At 42.8% G+C, this 19,260-nt stretch overlaps 1 protein-coding gene across 2 annotated transcripts in view; it reads left to right on the forward strand.

Annotated features, from left to right (window-relative positions):
- MYLK (myosin light chain kinase) overlaps positions 1-19,260 on the forward strand; it is a 331,910-nt gene that overhangs the window by 179,516 nt on the left and 133,134 nt on the right. For both annotated transcript variants that reach the window (XM_030579826.1, XM_030579827.1), the window contains exon 11: positions 7,699-7,851. In XM_030579826.1, coding sequence (XP_030435686.1) covers positions 7,699-7,851 — 153 coding nt within the window. The remainder of the gene's footprint in view (positions 1-7,698; positions 7,852-19,260) is intronic.

Raw genomic sequence — 19,260 nt, forward strand, 5'->3', positions numbered from 1 at the left:
ACCAGTATGCATACTCCTGGGGGTAGGCAGAAATCTCATCTAGATATTTGCCTAGTTTTATAACAGGCTACATAAAAAGCACTCGCAAAGTCAGAACAAACTAACATTTTATACAGACAATGACTTGTTTATACTGATCTATATAGTGCACACTGAAATGTAAGTAAATATATTCCAATTTAATTTATTTTATAATTATATGGTAAAAATTGGAAAGTAAGTAATTTTTCAGTAATAGTGTGCTGTAACATTTTATGTGTTATGTCTGATTTTGTAAGCAAGTAGTTTTAAAGTAAGATTAAACTTAGAGTACGCAAGATATATCAGACTCCCGAAAGGGGTACAGTAATCTGAAAGGTTGAAAACCATTGATCTAAACCATCCCTGGGAAGTGTTTTATTGGAAGCTGGTCCAGTGAAAAATATATTACCTCACCCATCTTGTCTCTCTAGTATCCTGGGACTGACATGGCTACAACAACACTGCATACAAGATTAACCTAAATGCATTTAGGTATCAGAACCTTTCTTTAGGGGTTGAGGGACTTAACCCTTGCTGTATCTCACACATCATATGCACTTTGTTGATGAAAAAGAATACCTGAGATGCTGTTAACATAAAACTTGTGGATTTTTATAATGTTATTCCTCGATAATACTTTGTATCATTTAAACATTTTTTAATTTTTAAACTCCTATTGCCTTCTCACCACCCAAGCTGTGTCTTTTGTGCCCTTATCTCAGCTGGGACAGTGAAACCAGACTGGCAGTTCCATTTTCTGTTTTTCTAGTTCTTTCTGTACTAGCAAGATGGATTTCTAATAGTACACAGAAAGGGAATGTTATGTCCAAAACTATTTACAACTCTTTTGTTTTCATTTCATTAAAATATTTCTGTTGATATCAGGTTTAATACTCTCAAACCCAGATTTGTTTAAACAAATGAACAGTCCACAGACAAAACCTCACATGTAGCTCTCAAATGTCAATTAGAGATGGGCCCACGGTTCAGTCTTCTGCATAGAATCCAAACTTCCTCAAAATTCCAGAAGAGTTTAGATTTGGGATTTTTTTGGTTCACGCCATCTCTGTTGAATGCTAGCCTAAATTATTCAGTTTAGCCCTTATCTGATGTGGTATTCACAAAGCATGAGTTGATGTTTCAGGTTTTCACAGGCCATAAGTTTTAAAGGGGAAAAAACAGCATGCTTTGTTCTCAAGTTGCTTCTCTCAGGGTTGCTTTACAGTGAGCAGTTTGCACATAATCGTTGGTTACACGGCACACTTTTTCAGTCATTCAGTGTGAATGGGAGAACTCAGAAAGGTGGCAGGGAGAATAAAATGTGACCTTGAGATTGGTATGTTCCCACAGCCTGGCTGGATCCCTTTCTCAGTAACTCAGCAGTGCTCCATGACTGTAATGGAAAAGCCCCTGTTTTATCCCCAAAGATAAACACATGTGAGAGACGCTCTGACCTCTCCCACTGGAAATAACTTGCCTGTCTGGCTGAAGGCTGCCTGGGAGGGAAGTACTGCGCAGAAGGAGCACTCCCACAATTATACGGGGTCAGCCCTGTCTCCTTCCCAGTCCATGGTTCCTCCTCCTCCTCCTGAAAAATTCCCCAAATCATGGAATAGCATGGTTACACATAACTGCATGTGGTTAACTCCCTGTCACTGCCTTCCTGTCGCGCAGAGCACCTTTCTGTCTCTTCATAGAGAGACTCTTAATTTCCAAAGTCAGGAAAATGAGCATTGTCCTGTCAGAATGACCCTAGCCACAGTGCTTCAGGGGTGACGTGCATCATAAAGCCTCTCCAAATATCTGAAGAAACACCTCTTTGTGTAACTATTATCAACGGCACTGCTGAAAAACATACAGTCTAGAGATAAATAAATACATGATTGTTATAGAAAATCCTAGATTTTCAATATATTTATACTCTCTTCTTGCCATTCTCCAGTATGTTAGATTTGGATTGACCTTCCGCCTGCTTGGCAGTATGGCCTTCACGTACCTGGATAATTGCCTTTTACAGTTGCTGACAGAGGGTGCTGTATTCTACCAAAGCAGCCTGGTTTAAAAACATGAATCTCTTTTTGGAATTCACATTACACCTTCAACACTGGCAGTTGAACAACAGACCCAGGGGCAGAAATGCGAACATGGGGAGATACTATTTCCTCTCTCTCCCCTTCACCCCCACTCCTGCACCACTGCTTATCATTCAGGCTTGTTCCTAACCACCTTGACCACGTGACTTTTGACTTCCAGTTATGAGCCATCTCTTGTATCTTGGAACCTGGGTAAAACTTCACAGAGAACCTCTATACAACTGCACTTTATCCTGTATATTTTGCAGCCAAGAATCCTGTATTAGTCTTCATGATGGCTTTTGGCTGTTGAGCTGCTTTGGGTTGTTTTATCTACAAGTACTGTTGCAGTACAGTGGCAAGTGATCCTGTGCTCCAGGATTGTGTGTAAACCATTATTAATTTATATTACGTTAGTGCGCCCGGTGTACTAGGCACCAGAGAACCACATAGTGAGAGGCCATCCCTACCCAAAAGAGCTTACAATCTAAATAGACAAAGGCAGGAAGGGAAACAGAGGCACAGAGGGAAGTGACTTTCACAAGGTTACACAGGAGGTTGGTTGCAGAGCTAGGAATAGAACTTTGGTTGCCAAGCACCTGTGCCCCATCTACTAGACCACGTGACTTCAGATATGCTTGTTTCCATGTGCTAACTACATCGTGGTACCAGTTGACAATGAGGCATTTTTTAAAAGACTTTTTTGTTGCAGAATTATCCTGTAATAGAATACTTGCAATTGATGCATGGCTTCTTGGTGTACAGACCATCATAGCCACCTGACTGTAGTTTATGGAACCATGACAATGTTAATGGGGAGATGTGTATTAAAAAGCTGCTATTGGTGGAGGGGATGGCCACATACTGTATTTTAACATTAATATCTTGTAAAATACTAAAGTGTGTATATAGCATTTTGAATGTACTCCGGTATTGGTCCTAATATTAATAATGCATAGTATGACATTACACTACCCACAACCCTCAAGAGTAAACTGGGTGTGTATTCCTGGGGAGTGGAAAAAATGGGTTTGCAGGTTGTCCAGAAGGCTAACTAATTTGGACACTGGCAAACTAAATGTAAAGCAGTGAAATGTGGAAAGGCAAGGCTGGCTCTGATTCTATAAAGATTTGTGTGTGTGTTTTACTTTAAGCATGTGTATAAATCTTTGCAGGATCAAGGTATCTGACTGCAGCTGTATCAGTATCATGTGGGCAGGGAGGCGATCTCTCTGGTAGATAGATCCCAAAACATTTAGGGTTTCATAGGTTAAAACCAACACCTCAAATCCCATCCTATACCAATTGGCAGTGATGATTTTGAGTAATAGTTAGCGATCAATGTTACCCAGAAAAGCCAACAGTACTGTGAATTCATTGTTTCATTTACTATTTACTATTTATAAATGAATTTATTATATATAAATAGTAAATGAAACAATGAATTCACACTGCTGTGGCTCTCTTCCTTCCCATATTTCATTGCTAGCTTCTATCTAACATGCAGTGGTACGGCTAACATCTCATTGTTCCAAACATCTCCTTCTTGCTTCAGGGGGTCTGCCAAGCAGGGCCAGTGTTAGACTTGGTGGGGCACAGGGCAGAAAGCTGAAGTCCCACTGCATGGCTGAAGCCTGGGGCCCTGAGCACTTCCACTTGGGACTGAAGCCAGAGCCTGAGCAACTTACTTGCCTGGGGGCCCCTGTGGTATGGGGCCACAGGCAATTACACTGCTTTCTACCCCCTAATACGAGTCCTGGCTTTTATATGCAGAAAACTAGTTGTTGTGGCACAGGTGGGCCATGGAGTTTTTATAGCACGTTGGGGGTGGGGGAGGGCTCAGAAAGAAAAAGATTGAGAACCCCTGGTGTAGCCAGTCAGGCTTGGGCTGGAGCCCAAGCTCTGGGACCCTGTGAAGGGGGAGGGACCTGAGCTTGAGGTGCAGCCTGAGCAGCTATACCACAATTAAACAGCCCCTTAGCTCAAGCCTGAGTCAGCGAGCATGGGCCAGCTGTGGGGGTCTAATTGCAGTGTAGACATCTCCGAAGTGGTTTATGCTACAGTGCCACCATACATATATTTCAGTAACCATCCAGCATTCCATGCGTTTTTGTCAGCTGAAATCGTATGAAGCTTAATATTTTCTCCAAGCCACAGCACATGGAGACTTCCACTAAAGATCAGCTAGCCTGGTAGATGAATAAATGCTTTCAACTATCCCATCTGTAACTACCTTTCAGTGCCTGCATGGAGAAAGCACATATTCATTTTGCACAAATAGGTGCAGGTGAAGATCTTCACAGTATCCTGGAACCACCAATCTTTTCCATCTCTTACTGCTCCCATGAAGCACTGTTGCCTACAGTACGTTTTCTGGTACTTTATCCAATCTAGTTTTGAATTATCTGAAGCTTCTGCTATTCCCTTTGGAGACTCTTCCTCTTCCTCAACTTAACAAAGTTTTCCTGCTTTTCACCCTAAAATAGTCCTGTCCTTAGTTTAATCCTATTAGTCCTAGTAATGCTCCCTTTTGCCACCTGAGCCACTTCTCATTCTCTTTGCTGTTTACATCCTCCATCTTCTTATAGATGGTTACTAGGAGAGCGCATAACCAAGTTCTTTACGCGAGTTTATTAATCTTTCATAAATCAGTACCATCCTGCCCTTTAATGATTTTAATTGCTCTTCTCCAAATTCCCATCAATATAATATCAACTTCCCTAGAATTGAGGTACGTAGAACTATACCGCAGTATTCTAGGAGTGATCTCACTGGAACTGCTCTCTGTCATGATACTTGTGTATGTAGCTCAGAATGGAGCTGCAAATGGCTCTTTAATGTGTCTCCTGCAGCTCTTTGCAGCACATGATATTATAAAACACTCTGGGATTTAAGCATCAGTCTAAGTTATTAACCAATCAAATGCTTTTACTGTGTTATCCAGTTGTAGTTGAAAAAATAATTATGCTTGGTCATTCATTTTGCTGTGAGAATAAAACATATATAAAGCAGTGATACTCAGATCTCAGTAGTTAGCAATCATTGTTACCCAAAAAAGCCACAGTATTGTGAATTCATTGTTGTATTTACTATTTATAAATGAATTTATTATATATAAATAGTAAATGAAACAATGAATTCACACTACTGCAGCTCTCTTCCTTCCAATATTTTATTGCTAGCTTCTGCAGTGGTATGGCTAACGTCTCATTGTTCCAAACATCTTCTTGCTGAATATGCTTTTCAGACTGTTTACCCATTTTCCCAGGCTGAATCTTATTTTGATGGGTTTAAAAAAGAATGAATATTACCTTAACCTTTTAGCAAAATAATTTCCCAAGTTGTGTTTTATTTTAGGACAGCTTTTAATAAATAGGAGGAAAATTTCCTTTCTTCTGGTATAAATTGCCAGCAGTAAAGTATTTTTGTTGTTATTCTTGCTGCCAACTGTCAGAGATTTGAATGTTATGTCCTTGGAGAAGCGAACATTTCCCTACTGGGAAAATTGTTATTATTAGGTGTAAATCTAGACAAAGGGGAGACATAAGGTAGACTCTGACTATTGGTTGTTCCACTGGGCAGATGTGGTGTTTTCTTTTGTTTTTTGTTGGTTTTTTTTTTTTGGTTCTATGTCTGTGTTTTCATGAAATAGCAAGTAGTTCTGCAAACAAAGTAAGTCAAAGTTTTGTTAATACCCAAAGAGGAAAATTGAAGCACCAACAAATTTTGATTTAGTTAATATGGCAAAAAAAATTACATTGTTTTTTCACAGAGAACATTTGCATGGCTCTTTTGCTTATTCATGCCTGAAGAAATTATGCCGTCATGTTCTCGGTAAACCAGATTGCATACTGAATGCATTTAAGCATGCCCCCCTCTGATACTGGAATTCTTTTTATTATTACTTTAGTGCCAAAAGTCTTAACTAGGATCCCCATTCTGGTAGGTGATGCACAGATCCAGCCTAGGAAGATGCTCCTTGCCCTCAAATAGCTTGCCATCTTGGGCCTTAGTCCTGCAAATAATTATTTGGACTTAACTGGATTATTGCATGCATAAGTGTGGGATTGAAGCCACCACAGTATGCAAAGGGTAGAAGAGAGGATAAAGGAAATAGCAATAAAAACATGTCTGATTTGGGAAATGAATGTTTTATGAAGTGGTTTAGGAGGTTTAACCCTGAAAATATATTGCTGACTCCCAAAAAAGTAGTTAAATGCTGACCCCAAACTTTTCAAGACATAGAAAGTAACTTATTTTATAAGATGGTGATTTAGTGGACAAATACATTGAGATCATTCCTCTTGGTATTTTGTAACATTGTAAGTACTACACAGGAAGACTTCAAACTTCAGGGACAAATGGAGTATGAAAGCAAATTGTCTTCTTTCCAAGACTGAGAGCACCAGAAGAGATGGTAAAAACCTGCTAGATCATCCAGTTCATGGTTGGTCTCTATAAACACCCGTGCTTTGTCCTAACTAACTTTAAATGACTCAGACAATATTTCTTTTTTTTCCCCTTGGAGATTTTTCCCCCACTGATTGAATTTTTTGTCCAATTCAACCTACTATTTCTTTTGCTCAGTTCCACCCCATTTTCTCTTAAATATACCCCAAAGGATGACCCTAAATCCTTCCTCAGCTTCGTGTTTATACACAGCTATCAGGCTGTCTTAAACTTTATTTAAACTAGGAAAACATATCATTGGTGAACCAATATTGGAAACTAATTAAGACCAGATAAAACAGATTTCAATAACATTTAAGAGAGTCTGACTGAGACTTCGTGGAACTTTCTGAAACAACATTAAAGCAGTATTATCTGGTCCCACACTAGCACTTAAACCATTTTCAGGATCTCCTTAGGGGAACCACTTGGTGAAAACCACATTCAGAAACAGTCAAGGTTTCTAATATAGATCAGGCTACAGTTGTCAGTAACCAAACCATTCATACTTGGATGTAATTCTCTTACTTTTTCTTCCTAAGTCAGTCCCTCCAGCCTTCATCATTTTTTGCCATCTTGGAATGCCTTCTAGAACTAGCAAGATGTCAATAAATGGAAATGTTCAGAACAGTACATTATTCTTTTATTATTTGTGGGGTAGCACCTGGGACTCCCATTCATGGACCAGGACCCCATTATGCTAGGTGTTGTACAAGCACAAAACAAACAGACTGGGTGGCAATTCCACCATCTAATTTCACACTGGTAGAAAGTGTACATGGTTGTTTGGACAAACAATAGTTGACTGTTATTTACCAACCTGACTGTGAATCTATTCAAAGATACAGGGCCAAATCCTTCAGCATTTTCTTGAGTAAGGACAGCAGGGAGTCAGGGGGAGAGTTGTCTCGATAAAGACTGCCACACGTAGCTATAATGATACTGTAGCAAAGGCCACATTCTGCCTTTGGATCCATGTGGAATGTTTCTGTTGCAATCAAGAGAGAGCAGCACCTGGGCATCAGAGAGCAGAATTTGGCTCTTGTTTGTAACCTGTTTACAGCCATTACAATTATAATGTGCATTAAAACTGAGCAGTGTTTATGGAATTTATGGCCTGCTGAATGTGATGTGTTCTCTTTCTTCATGTCTGCAGATGAACCAATTCAGTACGCCCATTCCATCTTCGAAGATGGGCTTGCAAAGTTGACTGTACAAGATGCTTTACCAGAAGATGATGGTGTTTATACCTGTCTGGCAGAAAACAGCACAGGACGGGCATCCTGCAGTGCTCAAGTCACTGTCAAAGGTGAATGTGTCAAAGATAAATACTCAGCTATTGCAGTAGAAATGCTCCCTGACCTGCAAGGATTTGCCTTGATTCTTTTTCCTCTTTCTTAGCTTCCATGTTGATGTGTCCATGTGTGCATCCCATAGGATATATAAGCTTTAGTGGGCTGACTGGAGAGGAAAGTGATCAGGAACAGTCAGCATGGATTCACCAAGGGCAAGTCATGCCTGACTAACCTAATTGCCTTCTATGAGGAGATAACTGGCTCTGTGGATGAGGGGAATGCAGTGGATGTGTTATTCCTTGACTTTAGCAAGGCTTTAGACACAGTCTCCCACAGTATTCTTTCCAGCAAGTTAAAGTAGTATGGGCTGGATGATTGGGCTATAAGGTGGATAGAAAGCTGGCTAGGTCATCGGGTTCAACGGGTAGTAATCAACGGCTCCATGTCTAGTTGGCAGCCGATTTCAAGTGGAGTGCCCCAAGGGTCAGTCCTGGGGCCAGTTTTGTTCAATATCTTCATTAATGATCTGCAGGATGGCGTGGACTGCACTCTCAGCAAGTTTGCAGATGACACTAAACTTGGAGGAGTGGTAGATACGCTGGAGGGTAGGGATAGGATACAGAGAGACCTAGACAAATTAGAGTATTGGGCCAAAAGAAACCTGATGAGGTTCAACAAGGACAAGTGCAGAATCCTGCACTTAGGACAGAAGAATCCCATTCACTGTTATAGACTAGGGACCGAATGGCTAGGAAGCAGTTCTGCAGAAAAGGACCTAGGGGTTACAGTGGACGAGAAGCTGGATATGAGTCAACAGTGTGCCCTTGCTGCCAAGAAGGCTAATGGCATTTTGGGCTGTATAAGTAGGGGCATTGCCAGCAGATCGAGGGATGTGATCATTCCCCTCTAATGGACATTGGTGAGGCCTCATCTGGAGTACTGTGTCCAGTTTTGGGCCCCCACTACAAGAAGGATGTAGACAAATTGGAAAGAGTCCAGCGGAAGCCAACAAAAATCATTAGGGGGCTGGAGCACATGACTTACGAGGAGAGGTTGAGGAGACTAGGATTGTTTAGTCTACAGAAGAGAAGAATGAGGGGGGATTTAATAGCTGCTTTCAACTACCTGAAAGGGGTTTCCAAAGAGGATGAATCTAGACTGTTCTCAGTGGTAGCAGATGACAGAACAAGGAGTAATGGTCTCAAGTTGCAGTGGGGGAGGTTTAGGTTGGATATTAGGAAAAACTTTTTCACTCAGAGAGTGGTGAAGCACTGGAATGGGTTACCTAGGGAGGTGGTGGAGTCTCCTTCCTTAGAGGTTTTTAAGGTCAGGCTTGACAAAGCCCTGGCTGAGATGATTTAGTTGGGGATTGGTCCTGCATTGAGCAGAGCGTTGGACTGGATGACCTCCTGAGGTCCCTTCCAACCCTGATATTCTATGTTTCTATGACTGTTTTCTCCCAACAGCGTTACAATGGTGTGTGCAGCTGTGTCGGAGCCATGTGGCTGATCTTGTTAAGGCATTAAGACTCTGAAGCATAAAATAATATGCAGGAAGTAGGCATGAGTAGACCTCCTATTGCTTCACTCAAAGCAATTTTATATAACAAGCAGCTGTGGTGCAAGGAATCGTGCTGCTAAGGTTTTGTGAATGCCTGGCTTGGACGGGACGTATAACTACAGGACAGTAGTGTCTGTGATGGAAGCAAGATGAGTGCAGTATCCATAACTATCAGGCAGGGAAAGGTATGGAACAGAGGATAGCCTAGTGGTGTTCATACATACTGCCACATCATTCCCCTAAAATGCAGTGTGTCGAGAACCCCCTTGCCTGGGGGCAAAATTGCAGTAGCAAATGTGATGCCATAGTACAACTCCTCACACCTTGAGCCAGCGCGGCTGGGAGTTTGCCTGCACACTTGACTCCCAGATGGAAGCATTAACTTTAAATTGGTCTCAAATAACACTTTCTGGCTACCTGGGAGCAGTGGCTTTCCAACTCAAGGGAGTCTGAGTAAGGTGAAAGGAGTGGGAGAGGAAAGTTATGATGAATGAATAGGGTGATCGCCTGTCCCTGGAAACTGGGAGTCATTGCTTTGCAAAGATCTATGCTTGTAACGCTCTGGATACTGGCAAACTGAAGGCATCCACAGCCAACTGACCTAGTGCAATGGATGACTGCATGGCTGAATAGATGTGCACTGAATAGAACTTGCCCCATCAGGCCTGTCCTACATTGACCTCTTGCCCTCCAGCTGGGCACCTCGCAGGGAGTTTCCCTCACAACCCACTGTGCAAGAACTTGAACTCGCCTTCCCTCTCACTCAGAGTTAAATCTACTGCATGTCAGAGAAAGAGAGCAAGGAGTGAGTGCCCTCCTCTCAATAAACCCTCCTCTGCGTACCTCCGTGATGCCCACCAGAATGTCTCATTACATTGTGGTATGTTTCCCCAAGCACCTGCCCCCAGTCCGACATGACAGGCATCCAGATTTCATGGTATGAACAACTGATCATTGTATTCACAAAAGCAAAGGGTTGATTTGGACCATGTGGGTCCCATTCATTGTGTATATATTGAGGGAGACAGTTGCCTTCATTGAGGTTGCCTGGAGTGGAGTTCAAAAATCCTGGTATATGAGGACAGTGGCTGGCAAGAGGGGGAAATCCTATTCTGTGCTGAAAAACAAGCACAGGCTCACTTCAGCGTTAGCTTATTTACTCTCTTCATTCGAATACAAAACCTTCTGGTGCATCGTTAATGGGAAAATGCACATTAATCTCAGGTATTAGAAAAACTGTAAAGACTGCAAAACAGTAACCCTATAAAACCATAAGAGCCAGTGCAGGAATCACACTGCCTCCTGAGATCAGAAACTACTTTTGGAGCTTGCATTTGGGCTTTGTCATTGGCCTGCATCTGTCTGCAGCTGCCGCTGTGACATGTTTTTTTCCCCCACTTCCCATCTCTGCCTGGCTTATGGGATGCACAGCATCTGCGGGGAGAACAGGAGCAGGGTTAGATGTTAGTGGGTCTCACTGTAAAATCATTTAACATTTTAACAGATTTAGGTCACCCCCTAAAACTCATGACATCCCTGCTGCCATTTGGATTACATTTGTTTTCTCTGTAATTCAGATCATCATGGATTTTCATGCAAAAAATAGTCCCAAATTTTAACCTCTGATTTCAGAATCTCTTATCTTTTTGTATATTTTCATAAAACTCCCTAGCAAATACTGGTTGGCATTAGTGTTCTCTGAAGCACTCGGTACTGCTGGTATGGCCACCCTAAATGCTTGGTTTGCAATGGGCATATTACAGCAGAAAATTAATGTATGTACTGGAAAAAGGGAAGTAATAAATCTTCTCCAGACCAGACACTGAATTTTGGGATAATACCTAGTGCAGGGGTGGGCAAACTTTTTGGCCTGAGGGCCACATCAGATTTCCAAAATTGTATGGAGGGCCGATTAGGGGAGGTTGTGCCTCCCCAAATAGCCAAGTGTGGCCCGGCTCCCACCCCCTATCCAACCCCTCCTGCTTCTCGCCCCATGATGGCTCCACTGGACTCCTGCCCCATCCAACCCCTCCCCCCCCATTCCCTGCCCCATACATCTCTCCCTGACTGCCCCCGGACCGACTGCCCCATCCAACCACTCCTCTTATTCCTGACTGCCCTCCAGGATCCCTGCCCTATCCAACCATCCTTTCTCACTGACTGCCCCTGGAACCCCATCCAACCCCTTCTCTTATTCCTGACTGCCCCCTGGAACCCCTGCCCTCGTTCAATTCTCCTGTTCCCTGCCCTCTGACCACCCTGCATCCTATCCACTCCCCTGCCCTCTGTCGAATCTCCTCTGCTCCCTGCTCCCTTACCGTGCTGCCTGGAGCACGGGTGGCTGGTGATGGTACAGCCGCGCTGCCCAAAGCACCAGGACAAGCCACCGTGCAGCACAGAGCACTGGGTCAGGCTGCGGCTCTGCAGCTGCGCTGCCCTGCAAGAGCATTGCGCTGGTGGCGCAGGGAGCTGAGGCTGCGGGGGGAGAGTGAACTGCGGGGTAGGGGCCAGGGGCCAACCTCCCGGGCCAGGAGCTCAGGGTCCAGGCAGGAAGGTCCTGCTGGCCGTAATTTGCCCACCTCTGACTTAGTGTGTGACCCGTCTCTCCCCACTTTGTATTCCTCTCTCAGGCAGTTTAAGTCCCCAAGTCTGATCCATAACTCCAGTTGTTCACACTCCCAGTTATAGGTAGCAAAATAAATAATAGTACCGTGTCCTTACATATCACCTTTAACCCAGGGATCTCCAAGTGCTTTGCCAACGTGGGTTAATAGTAATATTCCTTTTTACATATGAGGAGTCCCTGAAGATTATTGGCTGGACTTTCAGTAGTGCAGGGTGTTGTGCCCAAAGGGAGTTGCAGATGTTCAGTGCTCTGAAATTCAGGCCACAGATGATTTACCCAAAGGGCACAGTGAGTTAGTGACAGAATTGAGAATACAACCCACTCACTGGCCCTTGCTCTAACCATTAGACCTGCTGTCTCCCTCACTCCAGTGAATAGCAATAGAAAAGAAAATGAGAGAGCAATTTGATAAGCTCTCTTTGAACCTGAAATGATTGTTGGCTTTGAACAATTTGTATTGAGTTCAGATCAAGCTGGAGAGGAAACAAAGATTCCCATTGTATATCAATATTAATCTGATACCAGTGTACAGAGTTCTGCTTTCTGTAACCTGTTTCCCTGGCCATATTTCTGAATCTGTGTGGAACTAAATTTCATGCTGCGTCACCATTTTGGCTCAGTTACCAAAATGACACTGTGATGGGGTGGAATAGGCCCAAAGACCCCCTGCTGGAGGCCTCAGGGTTCTGTCACACCCATCCCAGGAAAGGAGCAGTGGAGAGGTCCTCCAACCAGATTAGAGTGGCTGCAGGGGAAGCAGCCAATCAGGGCCCAGGAGGGCCATATAAAAGGAACTGCAGAACAGCCCAGAAGGCAGTTGCTGCTTGGAGCTGAAGAAGAAAGGTTTGCAGGCTTGGCTGCCTGGAAGAGCAGCAGGGCCATGGACAGCTCAGTATGTGCAGGGACCAGGGGAGTGAGAGGCACCTGGCTGGCTGCAGGGACTGAACCAGGAAGGGCCACAGGAAGATAGTGTCTCCAGGGAGGAAGTTCTGGGGATATGGCTCCATACAGGGCTGGACTGATTTAAAGACCATGGACACACCCACAAGGGGATGCTTACGAGAGATGGGTGCCGACCCCGGTATAGACGCAAACCTATGTTGAAGGAGCAATAACATCTGCTGTGGTCATTTGGGGAAGTTTGCCTGGAGTGAGGTGTCTTGAAAATTTAACTTAGTTTTGCCCAAAAATCCAAAAAGCTCTTTTCAGTTTTATTTTTCAGAGAAAACAATTATTGAATTAAAGCAAAGGCTTTCAAATAACTTTCAGAAAGGCCCCATGCAGGCGTGGCAAATAATTTATAAAAGGAAAGTCTGCCTTGTACGTACTTTTAGATTGCAGATCAAATTTAAAACTGAAAGAATATTACACATCCCATAAGGTAAACAGGGTGTAAAAATAGCCTAAACATTGTCCCTTTAGAACCCCGATGCTTTCCCTTAGTCTGTCTCTTGTTAGACCTACTACTTGGTTTCTGTCAAAGATAATTTCCTAGTGTGGCATTAATGCAGGAAACTAACATCTCAAATCTCCTTAGGGTTAAAAAGGGCCTGATCCACAGCCTATTGAAGTCAATGGGAGACTTTCCATTATCTTCAATGAGCTTTGGATCAGGCCTGTAATGACCCGTTTGGGCCATTGTGATGAAGCATTTCTTCCCCACCATCAGTTTCGGATTAATTTGTAACTGAGATTTGCCTTATTAATATGAGACAGGGCCCAGTGCTGCGAGGGGCTGAGCACGCTCCATTCTTACTCATTCTAGTGAATGAAAGCTGAAATGACTCGGCATTTCACAGAAGGCTCCTAGCACCTTGTTGGACTGGGCCCATGCTCTGCACTTCCATTGCACCATCCCTATGACCATTTCAAAACACTTTACAAACAGTAAGTAATTAATCCTCCTATCATCTGATCAGTGTAAGGCAGGAAAATGTTATCCCTGCTTGACAGATGGTGAAACTGAGATAAAGGAAGGTTAAGTGATTCGCCTGAGGGAGCCTGTGGTAGAAACAGGAGTAGAATCCTGATGAAGTGAGAGACTCAGTGTGGAGAATCCTAAAAACCTAGCTGTCTTTGACTTCAGTATTATATAGCTGAAATGTGGTAATGGGGTTGATTTCCAAGAAATGAGCAGCACATTTTTAAAAACAAGTCTGACAAATCTTTTCAGCATAAGCTTTGACCTCCTCCAATGGAATGCACTGCATAGAGTGCTGTGCTAATGATTATTATATAAGGAAAACCAGATGTGTGCTGAAACAGTATAAACCAGGCTAGTCAAGCCTTCCCCTCTGCATTTATTGGAAATTCCTTGATTTTTCAAACTTCAGTGGTGCCCTCCACTACATTTGGATTATCAAGGTTTCTATCAGAGATGGGGAACCTTTTTTCTATCAGAAGCCATTGACCCACATTAAAAATGAGTTGTGGGCCACACAGCCCTGCTCAAAGCTGGGGCAGGGGGTTGGGGTGAGGGAAGAGGTTCGGAATGTGGGCTCTGGGAAGGCGTTTGGGTGCAGGAGAGGGCTCAGGGTTGGGGCAGGCGATTGGGGTGCAGGTAGGGGGGTGAGGGCTCTGGGGTGGGGCCAAGGATGAGGGGTTTGGGGTGCAGGAGGAGGATCTGGGCTAGGGGGCACGGGCTCTGAGGTGAGGCTGGAAATAAGAGGTTTGGGGTGTAGGAGGAGGCTCCGGGCTGGGGCAGAGAGTTTGGGGTGCAGTCTGTCGCTGGGCAGCACTTGCCTTAGGCAGCTCCTGGTCAGTGGTGCCCCAGGGCTAAGGCAGGCTCCCTGCCTGCCCTGGCTCTGTGCTGTTCCCGGAAGTGGACGGCATGTCTGACCCGTAGGGAGAGGCACAGCCAGGCGGCTCTACGTTGTTCCCAGCCAATGGGAGCTGTGGAGCTGGCGCTGGGAGTAGCTCAAAGCTTCCCTGAGTGCCTCTGTTCCTTGGGGCCGCAGGGACATGCCAGTTGCTTCTGGGAGCTGTGCGGAGCCAACTGGACTTTTAACAGCCTGGCAGCCCTAACTTTCCTCACCCCTCACCAGCACTTGCAGCTCCAGCCCTGCAGGACTGGAGGGGGGGAAGAGGGGAGGAGCCTCAAGGCTCAGAGCTTCCAGCCAGCAGCATGGAGACTTGCTGCAGGCCAGATGAAATGAAGCAGCAGGCTGGATCTGGCCCACAGGCCATAGGTTCCCCACCCCTGGTTTATACTGTGTATATATTTGGGGGTTGATGTTTTGTAAAAGTGAGCAAAATGTGTTTTCAATTGCATGACTAGTTTGCTTGTGTAAATTATTGTGATTATGTGTGCAAACTAGCCAATTACACACTTAAATGGCAATAGCACAAGCATTTTCACATATAATTGTGCACCCAACTTCTAAAAAGCTCATCTCCATAATGGGCGGCGCATATTTACAACGCACTGTGCATTCAGGTCACCTGAGATAAAGCTATAGTATTTATATCCAGAGATAGTGATTTTAGATGCTGAAGCTGAAATATAAGGTAGCTATTTATGTCATGTATAACAGTACTTCTATCATTCTTTCTCTATAGGACTCTAGTTGCTTTCAGAGAGGGAGTAAACATTATTATCCTCATTTTATGGACAAGAAACCAAGGCACAGAGAGATTGTGACTGGGATAAGGTTTATAGCAAGTCAGAGGCAGAGTTTGGAATAGAGGTCCAACACATAGCCCACACTCAATCTCCTAGACTCTGACTAGCAGCATGGTGTTTCAAATATACTAACATCATAAAGCCCTTTGAAGCGCTGTAGCTATTCACTAACAAAAGCCTGGGGAACCTCTTTTATTCACAATGTAGACTGGTCTAAGCTACAAAGTTTGGATCCCAGCTTCTTGAAATCTGGGAAGATTCTGGATCTCTGTTTATTAATATGAAATGATTTTGTACTGCAAGGATAAAACAGCTTGCTTTAATGTCTAGGGAAATTTCCTTCCACCTTGCAGTTAAGTCTAGCAATACATGATAACCAATGCAACTGACCGGCAGTGTGCTCTGCTTTCATAATTGAGGTTTCTCTCTTCCTCTGGACTCTCCATTTCCACCAGCTTGTCCTCAGCATTGGCAATATCTAGTCATAAGGATGGTGGCAACATAGATGCACGCCTAAGACTTTCTTTTGGTGCTGTCTTCCTGGTCTGTCACCATATAAGTTCATTTGCAGACACTCATTGTCTGCATTCTGTGTTCAGTATAAAGAGTCTGCTTCCTAAAATTGCTTCTCTGGCTCAGCTAATGCTGTACAGTGAGGGCTGCAGCTCTTATTAATGCTCTTGACCCCATTTCTATCCCTTGCCAATGGTTCACTTTTCAGTTTCAGTTCTGTTCTTCTCACCCCCACTTAATACCACCCTCTATATCCTATTCACATAGATATTTATTTATACAGTCTCCCCAGAGTAAGTGTCTGTGTTGGGTAGCCTCTGGCCTTCATAATCTGATTAGTATAGGCATTCATTGATCAGCGGACAAGCAGATTAGAGTCACCTGAAAGCCTGTCAGTCTCTGCTGTAACCATTTTATCACAGCAGTGAAGGGATATGCTTTCTGGAAAACAATTTGGTTTTGTTTCTGCCACTGTTCAGTCCAGTGTGAGTGGGGCCATAATACGTAATTTAGCGGATGACAAGCTTTCAGGTAGGAGACTTTTCCCTCTGTATTTGCTTAGCAGGTTTTCTTTTTACACCTTAGAGTGACCTCTCTTGGACAATAATCTTTAAACGAGGTTATCACTGATTATTCGGTAATCAGCCTTTTTGAAGCCTAAGTGAAATCCTGTATATTTGTGTCACAGAAATATATATTTCTGCCTGAGGTACATGAAGTATAATGTTCTACTTGTGTAATGTTGACATTGGCTACAGATGTGCAGAGATGCAGCTTTATCTGAAAGCATTATTGTCTAATGTGGTGTAACTGGTAGAGGACAATAGATTTTTAAGAATATATAAATCAGTCTTGTTACACATTAAAATGTTATACCGAGCTATTGATCTAGGAAACCTCCTTGGCTGCATGATCAATGGATCACAGGACTAGCTTTGAAAGGACATATTTTTGTTGCCCAGGAAATGCAGTGAAATGTCAGAGGGAAGCTATAATGATCAGAACTAATGTAGTCAACTTATTTTAGCAGTGTCTTAGTGTTAATATTCCAGCCCTCTGTTTTTATATGTTTCACTTACAACTGCAAGCCTTGTAGGATTAAACTTCCTTTTAAACAAATTTCCCTTCTCTTGACACCCAAGGCCCAAATGTGGAACACAAAATGCAGGCTAAAAATAAAAAATGAGGGACAAAAGTGAAACACGTGAGCAAGTTTTAAATTATGTAGGACTCAGTCCATCAGCATGAGTGATGTTTTCTAAAGACAATTTAATGAGATGAACAATTTCCAGGAAAAATGGAACTAAATTTGCATGGAATTGAGAGATGTCTGTGTACAGAAGGAACAAAAGCTGAAAAGTATGAATTACATAAATATTTCTTGTAAAAGAAAAACGAAGTTGAGCGGATGGTATTCTCGCCATATAAGGTGGTCAAATGCTGTGATATTAAAGAGACAAGGTGGGTAAGGTAATATCTTTTATTGGACAACTTCTGTTGGTGAGAGACAAGCTTACACAGAGCTCTTCCTCAGGTCTGGGAAAGGTACTCAGAATGTCACTGAATCACAGTCAACTTAGGAACAATCCTGCGTTGGCAGGGAGATGGACTGAGTGATCAAATAGGCCTTTTCATCTCTGATTTCCAGCCTTGCAGAAGTGTAACATCCTTTTGTCAAGCATTCTGTGTTGAACAAAATGCAGCCACCAAAATATGTTAAAAAACAATGTTGAGAAAATATGTATAAACTAGTTTAAAAACAAGATCACACTGTGATCCTGAAAAAGTTTCCTAAAGTAGCGAATGTGCATTAGTTAACTAGTTATAAATCAAAAAGCCATTCTGCTAAAACCATCTCTGTGAAATGAGCCTGATTTTATAAAGCTCTTCAGAAATTATTGTTGTGCATATGTATTCAGAGCAGGTGTGATATGGATTGTCAGGAAGACCTTGGCAGAAGAAATCAATAGGAGCTGCAGGTGTTCAGCCCCTTGGTAAATTAGAACCCTAAGTACCTGAGAATAGGATGCAATTAGTATTTTATAGAAGTAAAATGGTCTTGGATTTTAACTCTAAACCTCATAATTGTACCAACTAATTTAATGCTTGTTGAGATTCTAGCTGAAGTTATGAATTCACCCTTCCTGTGATATACACACTGGAAGGTACTTTCAGTCTAACTGTATTGAACTTCACTTCCACAAGCAAATGGCTTTCCAGACTAGCCTTTGGTTATTATATACTCATGCTCATGAGACAGCCCTGTTGCCTCTGTATATGTGAGTGAATGGGAAAGAGAAAACCAATCACATGCTTCAGTCCCCTGCATGGCATGCATCCTGGTTCCCATTGCCTGAGGCACTCATGAGACCAACTTTGACATCTACAAGCTCTGCCAGACAATTACATAACATTTAAAATCATTAGGTGAGCAATTACATAATGGTTAAAATGGTTAGCTGAGCATTGGTAGTCCAGTGAGTTAATGTATTAACTAGGGCTGTCTATTAATCGCAGTTAATGCATGGGATTAATGCAAAATTAATTGCGATTAATCACACTGTTAAACAATAAAATACCAATTGAAATTTATTAAATATTTTGGATTTTTTCTACATTTTCAAATATATTGATTTCTATTACAACATAGAATACAAAGTGTACAGCTCTCAATTATTGTTGATTACAGATATTTGCACTGTAAAAATAATAAACAAAAGAAATATATGAGGTGAATTGAAAAATACTAAGTACTGTAGTGCAGCTGTTCTCAAACTGTGGGGCAGTGGAGCTTGGATGGGCGCAGGCTTCGGCCCCCTCCTGGGGTCGTGAAGTAATTTTTATCAGAAGCGGGTCACCGTGCAGTGAAGTTTGAGATCCCCTGCTGTAGTGCAATCTCTTTATTGTGGAAGTGTAACTTACAAATGTAAATTTTTTTTTTGGTTACATAACTGCACTCAAAAACAAAACAATGTAAAACGTTAGAGCCTACAAGTCCACTCAGTCCTAATTCTTGTTCAGCCAATCATTTGTAAAAGTTTGTTTACCTTTATGGGAAATACTGCTGCCTACTCCATATTTACGCCACCTGGAAGTGAGAAC

Source organism: Gopherus evgoodei, chromosome 11, assembly GCF_007399415.2.
Source record: "Gopherus evgoodei ecotype Sinaloan lineage chromosome 11, rGopEvg1_v1.p, whole genome shotgun sequence".
NCBI lineage: Eukaryota > Metazoa > Chordata > Testudines > Testudinidae > Gopherus > Gopherus evgoodei.